Raw genomic sequence first — 13,651 nt, 5'->3', positions numbered from 1 at the left:
TCCAAAGTACTTTTAATTTGAGCTATTGGATTAATCTAACGGCAGTTGTTAGAAGCCCGCATGTTTTGCTGAAAGCGGGTCTGCGCATATGAGCAGCGCTGTTCATATCTAAACTCATCCGACATATTCACGTACATGGGCCTCCTGCCCAATACGGCCGACTTTTATCACTTCATTACTTTACTTGCTTCCCACGTTTTGCCCTCATAATTTGTTTTGGTCTCGACCTTAAGTGTGACCAATCGCAAGTCGGTCTTCAGCCGCATATTTGTCTTGTCACACAACTTGAGCTTGTTTCGAGACTCACACCCTTCCCATCTCAAGGGATGAACCGTATTTATGGACTTATTCCGTATTAACCAATAATGTCATATCTATCATCTGACACGTGCCATTTGCAAATTATCTTCCCCCAACTCACCCTCATAACTGATCACCTTCATGTGGCCTTACATTACTAGCTTCGTTTCACATAACCTATAAATAGCTCGCCGCCTTCTTGGAAGAGCTATGTCCGACACTCTCAAAAAAATTCTCACTCTCTCTCCCTGCGAATACTCATTGAAACAACCTCCTTTACACGATTCACCATCAAACCTCCTTCACTGAACGCTATCCCTGTCGTGCCATTTGCTACAGTCAAACCCTTTCACGTGCATTCATAAGCACATCTCTTGGCTTCTTTGCCTATTGACTTGACCGTCGGAGCCGCACCTTCTTGGTGTCAAGAGATTTTTGGTCATCTTTGCTTACGTGTCATGCAGGTTGTTGGTGGCACACCTTGACTTTTGTTCAATTGTAGTTGGAGCACCTACAAAAATTTTGAGAGTATGAGAGCTATAGCCCCATATATATAAGTAGAAATGCTGATTCTGACAAAGTCCAGTTCATCATTTTGGAAAGAACTTGCAAATGAGTGAAATTTAAGGAAGTATGCATGCATTCAGTAAGAACAGACGACTCAAAGCCACTGTCCTCCATCTTTTACTCCTCTCTCACAACAAAAAAAGAAGGGAACATGACCGATTCATCTAACAGAACACGAACAGTTGTGTTTTACTGTAAGGAATTATAGTTCCAGTCTATAATTTGGTTCCCCAACTTAGCATGATTATTTGAATATGTTAAAGTCTTAGCAACACAAAAATCTAATCTGAGGGACAGTGATGTTGCAGGATGCATTTCGATCCTCTTCCCTGTTCTGTTTCATGCCCCTTTTTCTCACGCTAAATAGACTGGTCAGCGATCATTAGATGCTGCAAAATTCTGTAGAGGAGGTCAAGTAAATAACAACCAGTTGCTCACTTTTCTAACAGAGGCTTAAAACTGTGCTATTGCTTCAGATGCTGGAGTACAAAATCTCAATCATCAACTACTGCAACCATCTTCCTAGAATTCCAACAGTACTGGAGGAAAACTTTAAAGCAAAATATCAGTCCATTTTTCTCCTCTGCTGGTCATCCCTTTCATTCAATCTGATGGTAGCTGAAATCAAGAATATGATGGGGCAAATGAGGCTATGTAAAAAGTATAGCGCATCTCTCCACGAATCTCTCTGTCTTGCTATTAGCCGTATTCAAGTAGCAGTACCATTCTATGGTCTCTTCACTATGTATAAATCTTATTCAATTTCAAAATGACTGCTTAGTTGTCTCTCATTTATACTGACATCCTGATCATCAAACTATTTGAAGGAGACAGCATCATCAAATTCAAACCACGACCGGAGTATCCGCCAAATCCACAATCTTTAGCAGTGTATTAAGAGTATGAATGTGTGCATAAAAGCAAGAATGAATGTGCATAGACACATCTAATGACACACATCAACAAGCAAAACATCTTATATCCTTCCCCATCCACTTAACAAAACAAAATTCTAGCAACCCACTGCATAGATTCTGATTTGATTCACATAACATTCGTCAACATCTATAACAAACATGAGTTGAAGAACTCTGATGATAGTATGGCACTATTTTTCATAAAATACGTGAAAAGTGGCACAATTCTTTCCAATAGTGGATTCGAATCGATCCAGGCATTACAACGAGAGGTCTTGTAAGGTTAATCAGGACTCAACAAACCCTAAATTAGCACTAGCCATAAGATTAAGAAGCAATTATTATCTGAAATTTCTTCGCTAATCATATCAAAATTCCTCATTAGAAAGAGCATAAAAAGAAGATTGAAAAGAAAAGGGAAGCTAAACTCACCCGAGCATGGGAAGGAAGAGAACTGTTTTTGGCTTATCTGTTTACCAACAACGATTCTCCATTTCTCCCAAACACGATCTTTCTTCCAATTAAACACGAAATAAATTAGGGTTCATAAAAAGAAAAAAGGGGAAAAAAAAAAACGAAAATTGCTGGGCGGGGCGTTCCGAGAATCGAACTCGGGACCTCTCGCACCCAAAGCGAGAATCATACCACTAGACCAAACGCCCTGTTGTTGTCGTGTATGCAGTATTAAATTGAAAACGTTTTAATGTATGATTATATCAAAAAAGTAAAGTAAAAGCACTAGGGTGAATCCTGGAAGGCTGGATGGAACCCAGTGTGCAATGGATGGAATTAGATTCTTTGCACATGGTCCTGGGACAAGGTGTTTGATTATCATCACTGGAGGTTCTTGGATAGAGTGCATTTGAAGTTCCCTTACAACCTCCATCATTTCCTACACATGGTGTGGTTAAGCCATGGCTTCCTTTGGGGCCTGCCCTATTCTTACAAATGGAGACTACATGATATTGAGAGTAAGACTAGTAGTATACTACTGTTTACGGTTTAATTCTCTAACACAAATTAGATTATGAAATGTGAGAAGATGAGGGTTTGCCAGCCAACAATGAGCAGAAGAGTTATGAGCCACTCAAAATATCTATGCACTTGACAGTGATGAAAAATAATGTCAGATTATGACACTTATGGTCCCTGATCATGGACCAATTCAAACTTTTGAAACATTGCTTCAGATCCAATGTGTCTGTCTATGTTTATATGACAGATATGATAATAATATACACTATTTTATAATTTTAGTTTAGAATGGCTAATAAGCCTACTCTCAAGAGTCAAGATTTATCTAATCTGTTTATGCAAATTGATGCATTTCATGTAGTGATTGAAGCTGACAGGGAATTTGGAAAAGAAAGAAAGAAGCTTATAGACAGGTAGGTTAGTAGGTAGATGCTTGAAAAAGTTGGGAAAAAAATTATTGTCAAACACTAATCAAATATTAGGTGGTGGCAACAAGACTATATATCTGTATTTGGTCTCTTTTATCCCCTGCAACCCACACTTCTCCAACCCTCACTTTTTATCATCTTCTTCTTTATCATATCTTTGGTGACAACAGTGGTGCTTGAACAAAGCAAGAGAAGTGGAAGCCATGGCATTTGCAGGAACAACCCAGAAATGCATGGCCTGTGACAAGACTGTGTATCTTGTTGATAGGCTAACTGCTGATAACCGTGTGTACCACAAAGCCTGCTTCCGCTGTCATCACTGCAAAGGAACTCTCAAGGTAATCTGCTCATTTTAGTTTTCCTAATGAGTATGACTTTAGATCTTTTGGAGCTCTGCTTGATCTATCTACAATCAACAGCTGCATCTTGATCTATCCATGATCAACAGCTGCGCTACTAAATCTTGAGTCCTGCTGCATAACACACATTTTAGCATCGATATTCATATCAATAGTGGTTTACATGAATTAATGAGAAGTCGAAGAGATTCAAACAGTGCTATCTATATATAGATCAGGCATGAACAGAGGAAGTGAAACTTGAATCCTCAATTTCACCACTATATTATTCTTATGTGTGTTTTCTTCTGATGTAAGAGGAAAATTTCATCCATATTATGGCTTCAATAGATGGTCCAATAACATGGCGACCAAATTCACAAAACAAAATATGATAAGTAAAACTAACAAGGCAATACGAAGCCTAAATTCAAACAAAGATTCAAATATGCAGTTGAGGAGAATGATTTACCGAAGAAGTGTATCCATTCTGCACAATTCTAATGACAGATGAATCTCTCTGCAGCTTGGCAACTACAATTCCTTTGAAGGCGTCCTGTATTGCAGGCCACACTTTGATCAACTCTTTAAAAGGACTGGTAGTCTGGACAAAAGTTTTGAAGGTAACAAAAACCAAAATCCAGATTCACACCTAATTGACTTGATTCATAACAGCTAGTTATTTGTTTATATCTGAATCTTCTGTCTAGGTACACCAAAGATTGCAAAACCAGAGAAAACTGTAGATGGAGAGGTAATTCTCAAAGTTGCAGATGTTTGTCATGAGTTTATGATACCTGAACACTCCTGACATTTAGCTGTTTTGGACAGAAACCTGCAGTGAATAAAGCCTCAAGCATGTTTGGTGGAACCAGAGAAAAATGTCTTGGCTGCCAGAACACTGTTTATCCCACTGAGAAGGTAAATACGTTGCAAAATCGAAAACCTCATAAACTAAAAAAAGCATAGGCGGCGAATTTGTTAAATTGCACAGTTTGAATAGCTTGCACCAACTCATCAAGGCTCTAGTTTAGATTAGTACACGAACCTTCTCCACTGAGAAAATATCATCGTTCTTTCCAGGTTTCGGTGAACGGGACCGCTTACCACAAGAGCTGCTTCAAATGCAGCCATGGAGGGTGTGTGATTAGCCCATCCAACTACATAGCTCATGAGGGGAGACTATACTGCAAACACCACCACACCCAACTCATCAAGGAGAAAGGTAACCTAAGCCAGCTTGAAGGTGACAATAACAAAAACAAGTGACTGACAAAGTGGAATCCAGAGAAATTTCTGCAGAAGCATGAACCTAGCTCTTCTTTCCAACTTCTACTGTCTCTGCACTCACCATCAGTCCAGAGAATTATGAATGTTGATCCTTTCACCTGTTTTGCTCTCTTCTGCTGTCCGCATTTTGGTCTCAACATTTATGATTATTGATTTACTACTTGCCAAACGATTTTACGCTTGCAAGTCGTACCAAGTGTACAAACTATTTGTTAGTATAAGGTGGTTATATTGCAGTTGCAGATGCTGCGATGGGATGCCAAGAACTATTTGTTTCTGGTATTTACTCTTGAAATTAGTGGATTTAAGGATTTTTGTTTTCTTGGAAATTATATCCCCATCGCTTTTCAAGAATTGGAAATATGCCTGAGAATTGTTCTCATGGTTAGGCTTGATAAAAGTTTTTAGTTATCACTATTTCTCTTCAACTAAAGTTGCTAGGGGGGGGGGGGGGGGGGGGGGGGGGGGCGCGGGAGGCACAGCAAACAAATGGTTTGAAACTAAGGATTCTACTTACAAGGATGCATCTCAATGAATAGAGGACAATCACTGAACATTAAGGTAGCTTGCAATTTGGCATTGAAATCATTCCAGGTGGGCAAGGGAAGACAAGGATGAAATATTTAAACCTACTTACTGTAAAAGAATGTTTCTGAACTGAGTTAGAGAAATCAAAACATACTTACAATAAAAAATGTTCCCAAACCGAGTTAGAGACACCGCTAATGGACCTGAAGACTTGCACGCTTTTTCAATGTGGAGAAGGGTTCGTTGTTTAACCTGCAGATCATGATATCAAAGCAAGCATGAGATTAGGGAAATAGTAAATAACTTTCATGCTTCAAAAGCTTCTTATAAAGTATGCCTGCCAAGTAGCACCATGGAATCTTCTGTGGCTCAGAATCTATGAAATGTTTCTTGCCTTTCTATCACACAGATGCAGATCAGTATTAAATCATGTGAGTGTACCAGTAACAAAATAAAGAAGTAAAGAAGTGGAAATGAGAAGGGGGGGGGGGGGGGGTGCGCAAGAAAAAGAAAAAGAACCTTCATGTTTAGATCGATCAATACCATCAAAGACATTATCAATGTTCAGGACTTAAAAAGAGGAATAACTTCATAATCCAACAACCCTTACATCGTTATGATTTGCAGATTGCACAAAGAAGAAGGATACATGAAAATTTTTAAGAAAAAAAAACTACACTATAGAATGAAATTTTAGTATTTCCACGACAAATTTAGTACATATGTGACACATATCACATCTGGCGTCACTAATTTTTATTGCAATAGATGGTCTCAAAGAGAATATCAATCGCCAGATTGTCCGACTGCATCCATAAGAAAACCATCTTTGGCAATATTCTTCAGGTCTATAACGAAGTTGTCGCGGAGAAACCCAAATCCAAATGTCCCATCTATATACTGCCAAATCCTACCCTCCGCATTGCGCAGATTTGGAGAAGTATCTGTCAAGCCAGGAACTACTAAATCATAACTAGAATTTATGTACACTATGCGAATGACCTCCTCATTGCCCGTGAAAGAATATTGCTCCTGACTGTAATTTACTGCTGCAAGTGGCCGCTGATGTATCCGACTGGCATATAAACTTTCTTCTTCTGTAGGAAATGGAGACTCAATAAATGTAGGCTTCGATGTCCAAAATACAGGGGCAGATCTAATAAGATGTTCAGACAAGTCCCTAACCCTTCGACAGGTGATGCCTCCAACATCATCATATGCCACCAGATAAAATTCCAAGTTCATGTCATCACAAAAACCCTACAATATGAAGCACATGTAAGTCCCAGGTGAGAAATCTGATATGCTAATTATCAAAACCTAGAATAAGAAAACAAATGAAACTATAGTAAGAGATCAAGGAATGATTAATGTGGACAAGACTTGACCAAGCAGTTTCAAAGCCTGATTAAACAAGTAGTTCAGTGACATCAGTCACAGTTCAGTTGGTGTAATGATGGGGCATGAGCTTGTTAGGAAGGCATGTACATCCAATAAGCAAACCAAATATGAAAATTTTCCTATAGCTAGTACAAGGGAACTCTAAGCCAATCATCAATGAGAACAGCCAATAGACGAAGTGGATGGAAACTCAATATCAATGAAGTAAGGGGGAAGCACTATACCTCTAATTTCACAAATCTTCACAATTATGTACAATAATTGTTCCAGTAGACAAAAACAGCTACAAACACATACACCCACATCACTTCACAAAATATAGAAATCCATTTATAATTCATACATAACATCTATGAACAATAAGAATAATAAACATAGGTGAACAATCACACCTTCCACAATCCCTGCAAAGGGCGTGCCAGGGTGGGCGAGCATTCAACAACCTTGACAAAGTGCTCTGTCTCCCAGCGCCTCCTCGTGGCCTGCCTCTCCTTCTCCCGTCTCCTCTGCCTCCTCACAGCCCCTGTGCGCGTCCTGTTTGCCAAATGCTGGTACATTTCAGACATCTCCGGCAAGCTCCCTGGTGTCCCACCCTGTACCTCAATTGCTTCCTCCTCTTCTCCGCGTAAATTTGATGAACTTGAACTTCTTTTAAAGCAGTTCTTATTTGATTCTGGAGAAGAATAAGTCAAATTCCGATTTTCCTCCACAGTGAAGTAGGAATTCCCCATGAAATCAACATTAACCGGAATCAGGTTGTTATCCAAATACCCGAATTGCCAGTAGCTCGCAATATTAACGGATATTTCACCATTGCACCCATCGGAATCGAGAAAACTCACTATCTGTCCCTCCGATGATATTCCCAAATATAAAAACGGCGACTTTATTACATGATAGGTGCCGTTTCTGGAGGGGGAAACGCGAGAGCCCGCGAGAAACGATGGTCCCCACTCGAAGAAAATCAACGACGGGGATTCAACCGTGGTCGTTGCAGGGGAATTGCCGCACCGACGCCAGAATCCGATCAGATTCTCCCACTTGTCAAGAGTCTTGTAGAGAAGTTTGTAGCTGATTTGACCATTCCCCCAATTCCTGATCTGGGTTTGCGAGCCCCACCTCCTGTCGCATAAGGTGTACCAGAGCTTGCTGTCGCTTCGACATATTAATACAGACTGCTTCGACGTGCAAGCGAAATTGGCGATTTCAGCCGGGGACAGAAACGATAAGACGCAGAGCTGGACGTCCTCAGGGAAATCTGCGAAGGAATAACAAGAGATTGTAGCTGGTTCATTGAGATTCGCCATGATGGATTTTCTCGGGAAAAAAGAGGACTTTCTCGGGAAACTGTTGCTGAGGGCGAGAAAAATAGTTTATGTGATTACGGTCCGTCGTCAGATTAGAAATGGAGTTCGGTAGATTCTATGAGAAGAGGGAATGATTCTTTGATTCTTTAGAGTGGTGAGGAGGAAAAAGGAAATAGAGCCTGGAAGTTTCGAAGATATTCTGTGTTGCGGTGATGGGGGTGTAACTGTAACTATGAATTTATTATTTGCTACACAAAAGGGTTTTCGTCAGGGCCAAGTAATAATATTGAACTTGAATGGTTGATATGCTTGATATGCACGTTCTGAAGAAAATTCATATAATCTGCAAAATCCGTCATCTAGTTTGCTCGCCAATTTGTTTGGAAAATATTAGGTTTGTTTAACAGTTGTTTACACCTATCAAACGAACATGCATTATGATATCATCATATCACGATAATTTTGAAATTAAAGTGTAGAGAGCTGATTCCACTCCTAATTCAAGGAGATAAGCCGGTTGGTTGGCCGTATTTTCAACATCAAAACCTCAAAACCATGTTCGTTAATCATTTCAGAACACATGCTATGTTGAATGAAAACAAAACTCTTACAAATCACTTGTATTTGATCCTGTACGTCGAAAATCCTTCATGTCTCCCTCCATAGATGCCGAAGTCTCCACACACATAAGATCCTTTGATCCAAGGCGCTGGAACCTCCCATTGATGTCTCTCTCCATAGATGCCAAGAGGTCCCTCCACGCCTCATAAGATTCGATCCCAGGCTCTTGAACCTCCCATCAACCACTCTTATCACCACCAGATGAAATTTGACCCAAGAACCCCTGAATAGTTTCAGGACTAGTGTCTAGCGTATGATTCCACTGGTAATACTAAACCCATAAGCAATATTCTAGCCAGTTCAATAAACTTATGTAAACAGAAAACGAACGAGTTTCCTAGGGATTTCATCATCAGAATTAGCACATTTTTTCCCCCATATTTGTACCCCAAATCCATCGACGGATTCTTGAATCTCGGTACCAGTAGTTTATGACTCATCACAACCATATAAAATGAGAACTCAATTTTTCGGGCAAAGAAATGGTCAAACCACCTTTTGATCTGTGTTTATGCATAAGCTAGACCGAAACTGCACCATGGGAAAACTTCCAAATCCTGATATCATCCATCTAAAAAAGGACAAGATTCTGAATTGCAAAAAAGTTAATAAATAAAACCCAACATGAAACAGCAAAATGGAGGTGTTCAGCCACACCACAACCAGGTTATCTCAAACGCCAAGAGCCAAAATTTCAATCGTCGTCCTCATCATCATCAGCTCCAGCTGCTGAGTTTAGGGCTTGCAATCGTTCAATCAACTTGGCCTTCCTTTCCTCGTATGTAAGCTTCTTCAAGTTGTACCTGTGACAATTGAGGTAAAAGTTTCAAGATGTTAATAAGCTCCTTGCTACTAAGAGATTTACAATTGCCATGACTAGATTTTTCTTTTAAATCAGCTAAAAGGTCATAACAAAACTAAAGACAAAAGTGAAAAAAAAAAATAGAGGACAAGAAAAGAGGGAATGGCAGCTTAAAACAAAAGAGTAACAAAGAATAAACAATGCCATGTGGCCTTTCAAGTTTTACCTCTTGTGCTCCTTGGGTGGCTGCTTCTCAGACTTCTTGATGGTGGGGTCAGCACGAATTGCTGCATGGACCTTTTTGTACATCTCCTCCAAGTTGTCAGCCTCAATTCCTTTCTTGATATACTCACTAAAGTGAGACTGATACTTATCGGGCTCATCCTCCATCAAAGTCTGGTGACAGGAATAAAAGTCATGTAATGTAACACAAGGCAAACAACTCAACAAGGCTACTGCTAATCCTGAGATGAAAAAGCAAACTGGAGGTATAATTTATAATTGTCCACCCCTACCCTCATGTATGCAGCAACATGGCCACCATAGATATACTTTCGGTGAACTTCAGCATCAAGTTGCTTATCGTCTTTTGAAAAACCAGCAAATCTCTTGTCACTATGAGGAATATCCAACCCACCATCAAGAGCTCCCTGAAACCAGTGGCAAAATTAATGAAATGCATCATCATCACCCCACTCATATCCCAAATTATTTGAGGCTGACTAAATGCATGAGACTTAAAGAATAAAATAAACTAAGCGCTCTAAAACAACTCTAAAACAAGCAAGTCAACAGCTAAGTAAATTATGGATTTCAAAATTCAAAAAGATTACCATAAGAAAGTTATACCTTAAGAGCACCGAAGACACGGTTTCCAGTGGTGGTCCTGACAAGCCCAACATCAAGAAGAGCACGGAAAGGCCTCCTGGTCTCAGCTGGTTCCACGGAGAAATCCTCCCCGGTAGCCTGACAATGTCAGTTATTAACTTATTTCAGTTCAAACAATATAACACTTGTACGCTATTTCTGGGAAAAATTATATTATATTGGCCGCTACAAATACCTCAACATTGCCCTCATACTCTTCGTCCATTTCAAGTGTTTTCAAGACACGTCGAGCAAGGAGAAGCCCAGTGGCATAAGCTGGTCACAGGTTCCATAATGAAACAGAGAGAACAAGTGCTTGAGACAGCAATAATAGATACATCTTACACATAGATTGTATACACAAGGCATCACAAAATAGAGAGAGGGATAGGGAGAGGGGGAGAAAAAGAGAGAGATATAGAAAGAGAGACCTGCTGCATAATTTGTGAGACCCACTTCGAGCCCATAGCGAGGCAGCTCGTGAGAATAAGCAGCAGCAAGAACCATATCACCAGTAATACTAGCTGATATTATTTGTGCAGTAACATCCTTGTTTGTCTAATAACAAGGTTAAGGTGCACGACATATGTACCATATATATAAACAACTTTCATCAATGACAATAGGCAATTAACAAAACATATGGATCACTTAATCAATAAACTAACAGTAACAAGCAAAACAATCAGTGGCAGTGAACAAAAGAATTCCTCGCAGCTATTCTAAGAAAATTATTACCAATACAATACAATGATAAGAATATTATTACCAAAACAATACAACAAGTACCTAAGAGGAATATCATATTAGAAGAGAGAGACAAAAATTCATAAGTTATACATTGCTGTTCAACTTCACAAGGATATTGTGATTAGTTGTAAAATTTCAAAAGCTTATTAAAACAAGAATTTATTGCAGAGCACTTCTACAAAAACTCAATCACCCTAAGAAATACAATAAATTTTACAACTCTACATTAAAATAGAACCACTAATAAGCCAATGAAAGGATACAAGACGAACAACAAAGCGATATTTTGGAGTATTGTACTTGTTCTTGTCCTGATTGATGAGGCGGATTCTGGCCCGGTAGTCCGTCTTTCCCTCTACAGAAATGTAGCATAAGAAAAACACCCATTATAATTATCAAAAAGCAATTCCGATCACATAGGAAACAAAATCCGTACCTCTTCTTCTCTTATATTTGACTTGAAATCGCTTAAAGTACGCTTTTGATTTCTGAGCCTTAACAAAGACCTGAAATGAAAGAATGGAGAGTATCATTATGTTGGCGCTCACTAAAAGAAATATGACTTGATTATACTTTATCCCACACATCCATACATAATAGGCAAACCAAATTAAAGCAATCTAGTAATGCAAGATAGTTTATGAACACAGTATCAACATATCATAGAGGCAAATCCAGTTCAATATTATTCCCCAATGAAAAATTGCACAAAGATCACAAATCAAGAATCCTACCGGCTACAGGGAAGTCACTGAAAAGGTTAACATATCATCCGCAACACCAGCTACAGATCTAATTGCCTTGGCTTCCAGAATACTAAACCTACTGCAAGTAAGTAAATTTTCAGCAACTAATATCCTATAAAGGACGTATGAACCACTAAGAACTCTCTTTTTCATTCAAATGGCTCGGGCAACTAGCACTTGAGAGTACTCAACACGCAGGAAACTTCAAAATCACAGCAAACAAGCCACCTACTGTAATCCTCAACATTTTCGATTCAGTTGACACAAATAATAAATCAAATTAAGTTTTCATCACATCCCTTTTTTCTACTTCTATTAAGATAAACTAATCAAAAATCCCTCAAAACACATTTTCCCGGCAATCCAGATGAAACGAAAAATTAACTAAACGATTGCACAGTGTGTGTATAATTACACAAATCATGGTAGACTAGATAGGCTTCCGAAGCCTTACCATGGTTGAAGCTCGATCCGAGAGACAACGAAGAGGGAGAGAGGGAGAGAGGGAGAGACGGCTACCCACGACTATGATATAGAAGCGGAGCTCCAAGATAATAAACCCTAGTTTCTTTCTAGAGAGTGAACTAATGGAATCGAAGATCAACGGCTGTGATCTATCCTAAGGTAGCCCCCGGGTTTTTTCATTTATAATTCGATTTAATGGGCATTCTGGTCATTCACTTCGTGGCAAAAGTGATTGAATTGACAAATACGCCCTTACGAGGCAAGCTATAGAGATTCGACACGTTTTCTTTTAAAGGGCCCACAGGCAATAGAACAAAACAGGGTAATACAACATCTCATCATCTCATCACCAAACGATAGATCATATTTAATCGTACACATTGATAGTTTAAACATTCCACTTTAATAATTTAAAGTTCAAAGTTGTGCCATTTTGAGAATTTGTATTTTCGTCAATCAACTCGTTTATGTGGCAGGTTTATTGTTAGTTAGCCATCCAAATTATACGACGTGGAAAATGGAGTCGTTGATGTGGCTAACGATGATGAGGTGACAAAAAACCTCTTCACAAACCCTAGTACTTTCTCAAATCACACTCATTTATTTTATCTAACGGTGTTTAGCCATGACACGTAGTCCATTGTTTTCCTTTTTATTTCATATTTCCTCCTTTCCTTCTACCTTCTCTTTCATGCTTTTCCACCTCATCTCATGACACCTAGTCTCTTTATCACCACGACGTCTGAATCCTTGCGGTTCCTCCATATCACCCACCCCTTGAAGCAGTTGAAAAATATATTTGACATATCTTGGATGGTTGTGGTTGTCGATTAGGGGTTTACGGTGGAGGATAAGGTGTTTGTGGCTGTCGATTCTTCCTCCTTCGGTGGCTTGGTCGCATATCCGTAGAGGGTGAAGGGGGTAGCGGCTTCATGTAGTTTTTATTTTGCCTTATATGGCTATGATTTTAGCATCTTCTTTTGTTTTTGGGAAAAAATATTTTCACATAGAAATTACAATGTTCAGTCAACCTGCCACATAGGAGTGTTGACTAACCGAAAGTACCAAAATCTACCCGAGTTATCAAAATGGCACAATTTTGAACTTTAGGTCAATGAAGTGGAACGTTTAAATAGCCGGTGTTTAAAACCGACCAAACCCTCACTAACTGACTAATTGATCGGTTAAATTTATGTCAAAAAAACTGAAAAAAGCATATCAAAACCAACCCTATACACCCCTACTTTGTAGCCCTCTTACGACCACAAGTGTTTGGGCCGTCTCTTTTGTATCGGGCCTAATTGTTATGGCTTGTTAGTTGTTAGTGGGTTAATTTATAGGGCCCATAT

The 13,651-nt window shown here is 39.2% G+C and overlaps 3 protein-coding genes, 2 long non-coding RNA genes and 1 other non-coding gene across 7 annotated transcripts; 1 reads left to right on the top strand and 5 right to left on the bottom strand.

Annotated features, from left to right (window-relative positions):
* Nucleotides 1-934: 934 nt before the first annotated feature.
* Nucleotides 935-2,371, bottom strand: LOC120009589. Its single transcript, XR_005470700.1, has 2 exons — nucleotides 2,217-2,371; nucleotides 935-1,485 (listed from the first exon to the last, which is right to left on the bottom strand). It is a non-coding gene; the product is annotated as an uncharacterized LOC120009589 (long non-coding RNA).
* Nucleotides 2,372-2,374: 3 nt separating this feature from the next.
* Nucleotides 2,375-2,446, bottom strand: TRNAP-UGG. Its single transcript has one exon. It is a non-coding gene; the product is annotated as a tRNA-Pro (tRNA).
* Nucleotides 2,447-3,082: 636 nt separating this feature from the next.
* Nucleotides 3,083-5,139, top strand: LOC120009554 (LIM domain-containing protein WLIM1). Its single transcript, XM_038860186.1, has 5 exons — nucleotides 3,083-3,525; nucleotides 4,052-4,148; nucleotides 4,236-4,279; nucleotides 4,357-4,446; nucleotides 4,609-5,139. Exons 1-5 carry the CDS (start codon nucleotides 3,391-3,393, stop codon nucleotides 4,792-4,794), a joined length of 552 nt encoding a protein of 183 aa, XP_038716114.1. The 5' UTR covers nucleotides 3,083-3,390; the 3' UTR covers nucleotides 4,795-5,139.
* On the bottom strand, nucleotides 3,519-4,712 carry LOC120009555. Its single transcript, XR_005470698.1, has 4 exons — nucleotides 4,574-4,712; nucleotides 4,323-4,426; nucleotides 3,998-4,081; nucleotides 3,519-3,660 (listed from the first exon to the last, which is right to left on the bottom strand). It is a non-coding gene; the product is annotated as an uncharacterized LOC120009555 (long non-coding RNA).
* Nucleotides 5,140-5,893: 754 nt separating the features above from the next.
* On the bottom strand, nucleotides 5,894-8,295 carry LOC120009553 (F-box protein At3g12350). Of its 2 annotated transcripts, XM_038860185.1 has the most exons (3): nucleotides 7,137-8,295; nucleotides 6,969-7,027; nucleotides 6,373-6,603 (listed from the first exon to the last, which is right to left on the bottom strand). In XM_038860185.1, the coding sequence occupies exons 1-2, from the start codon at nucleotides 8,049-8,051 to the stop codon at nucleotides 6,977-6,979; spliced, it is 966 nt and encodes a 321-aa protein (XP_038716113.1). In that variant the 5' UTR covers nucleotides 8,052-8,295; the 3' UTR covers nucleotides 6,373-6,603; nucleotides 6,969-6,976. The 2 variants fall into 2 exon arrangements, with proteins under 2 accessions (XP_038716112.1, XP_038716113.1); XM_038860184.1 differs by lacking the exon at nucleotides 6,969-7,027 and having other exon boundaries at nucleotides 5,894-6,603; nucleotides 7,137-8,286.
* An 825-nt stretch (nucleotides 8,296-9,120) lies between these two features.
* Nucleotides 9,121-12,452, bottom strand: LOC120008476 (60S ribosomal protein L5-like). The gene is made up of 9 exons (XM_038858806.1): nucleotides 12,292-12,452; nucleotides 11,528-11,597; nucleotides 11,355-11,446; nucleotides 10,773-10,899; nucleotides 10,538-10,617; nucleotides 10,324-10,440; nucleotides 9,990-10,124; nucleotides 9,701-9,870; nucleotides 9,121-9,475 (listed from the first exon to the last, which is right to left on the bottom strand). Exons 1-9 carry the CDS (start codon nucleotides 12,292-12,294, stop codon nucleotides 9,367-9,369), a joined length of 903 nt encoding a protein of 300 aa, XP_038714734.1. The 5' UTR covers nucleotides 12,295-12,452; the 3' UTR covers nucleotides 9,121-9,366.
* Between the last annotated feature and the right edge of the window lie 1,199 nt (nucleotides 12,453-13,651).

The sequence above is a fragment of the Tripterygium wilfordii genome, chromosome 11 (genome assembly GCF_013401445.1).
Source record: "Tripterygium wilfordii isolate XIE 37 chromosome 11, ASM1340144v1, whole genome shotgun sequence".
Taxonomy (NCBI): Eukaryota; Viridiplantae; Streptophyta; class Magnoliopsida; order Celastrales; family Celastraceae; genus Tripterygium; species Tripterygium wilfordii.
Note: the sequence above shows the minus strand (reverse complement) of the source record. Positions and strands in the feature narration are given on the sequence as shown.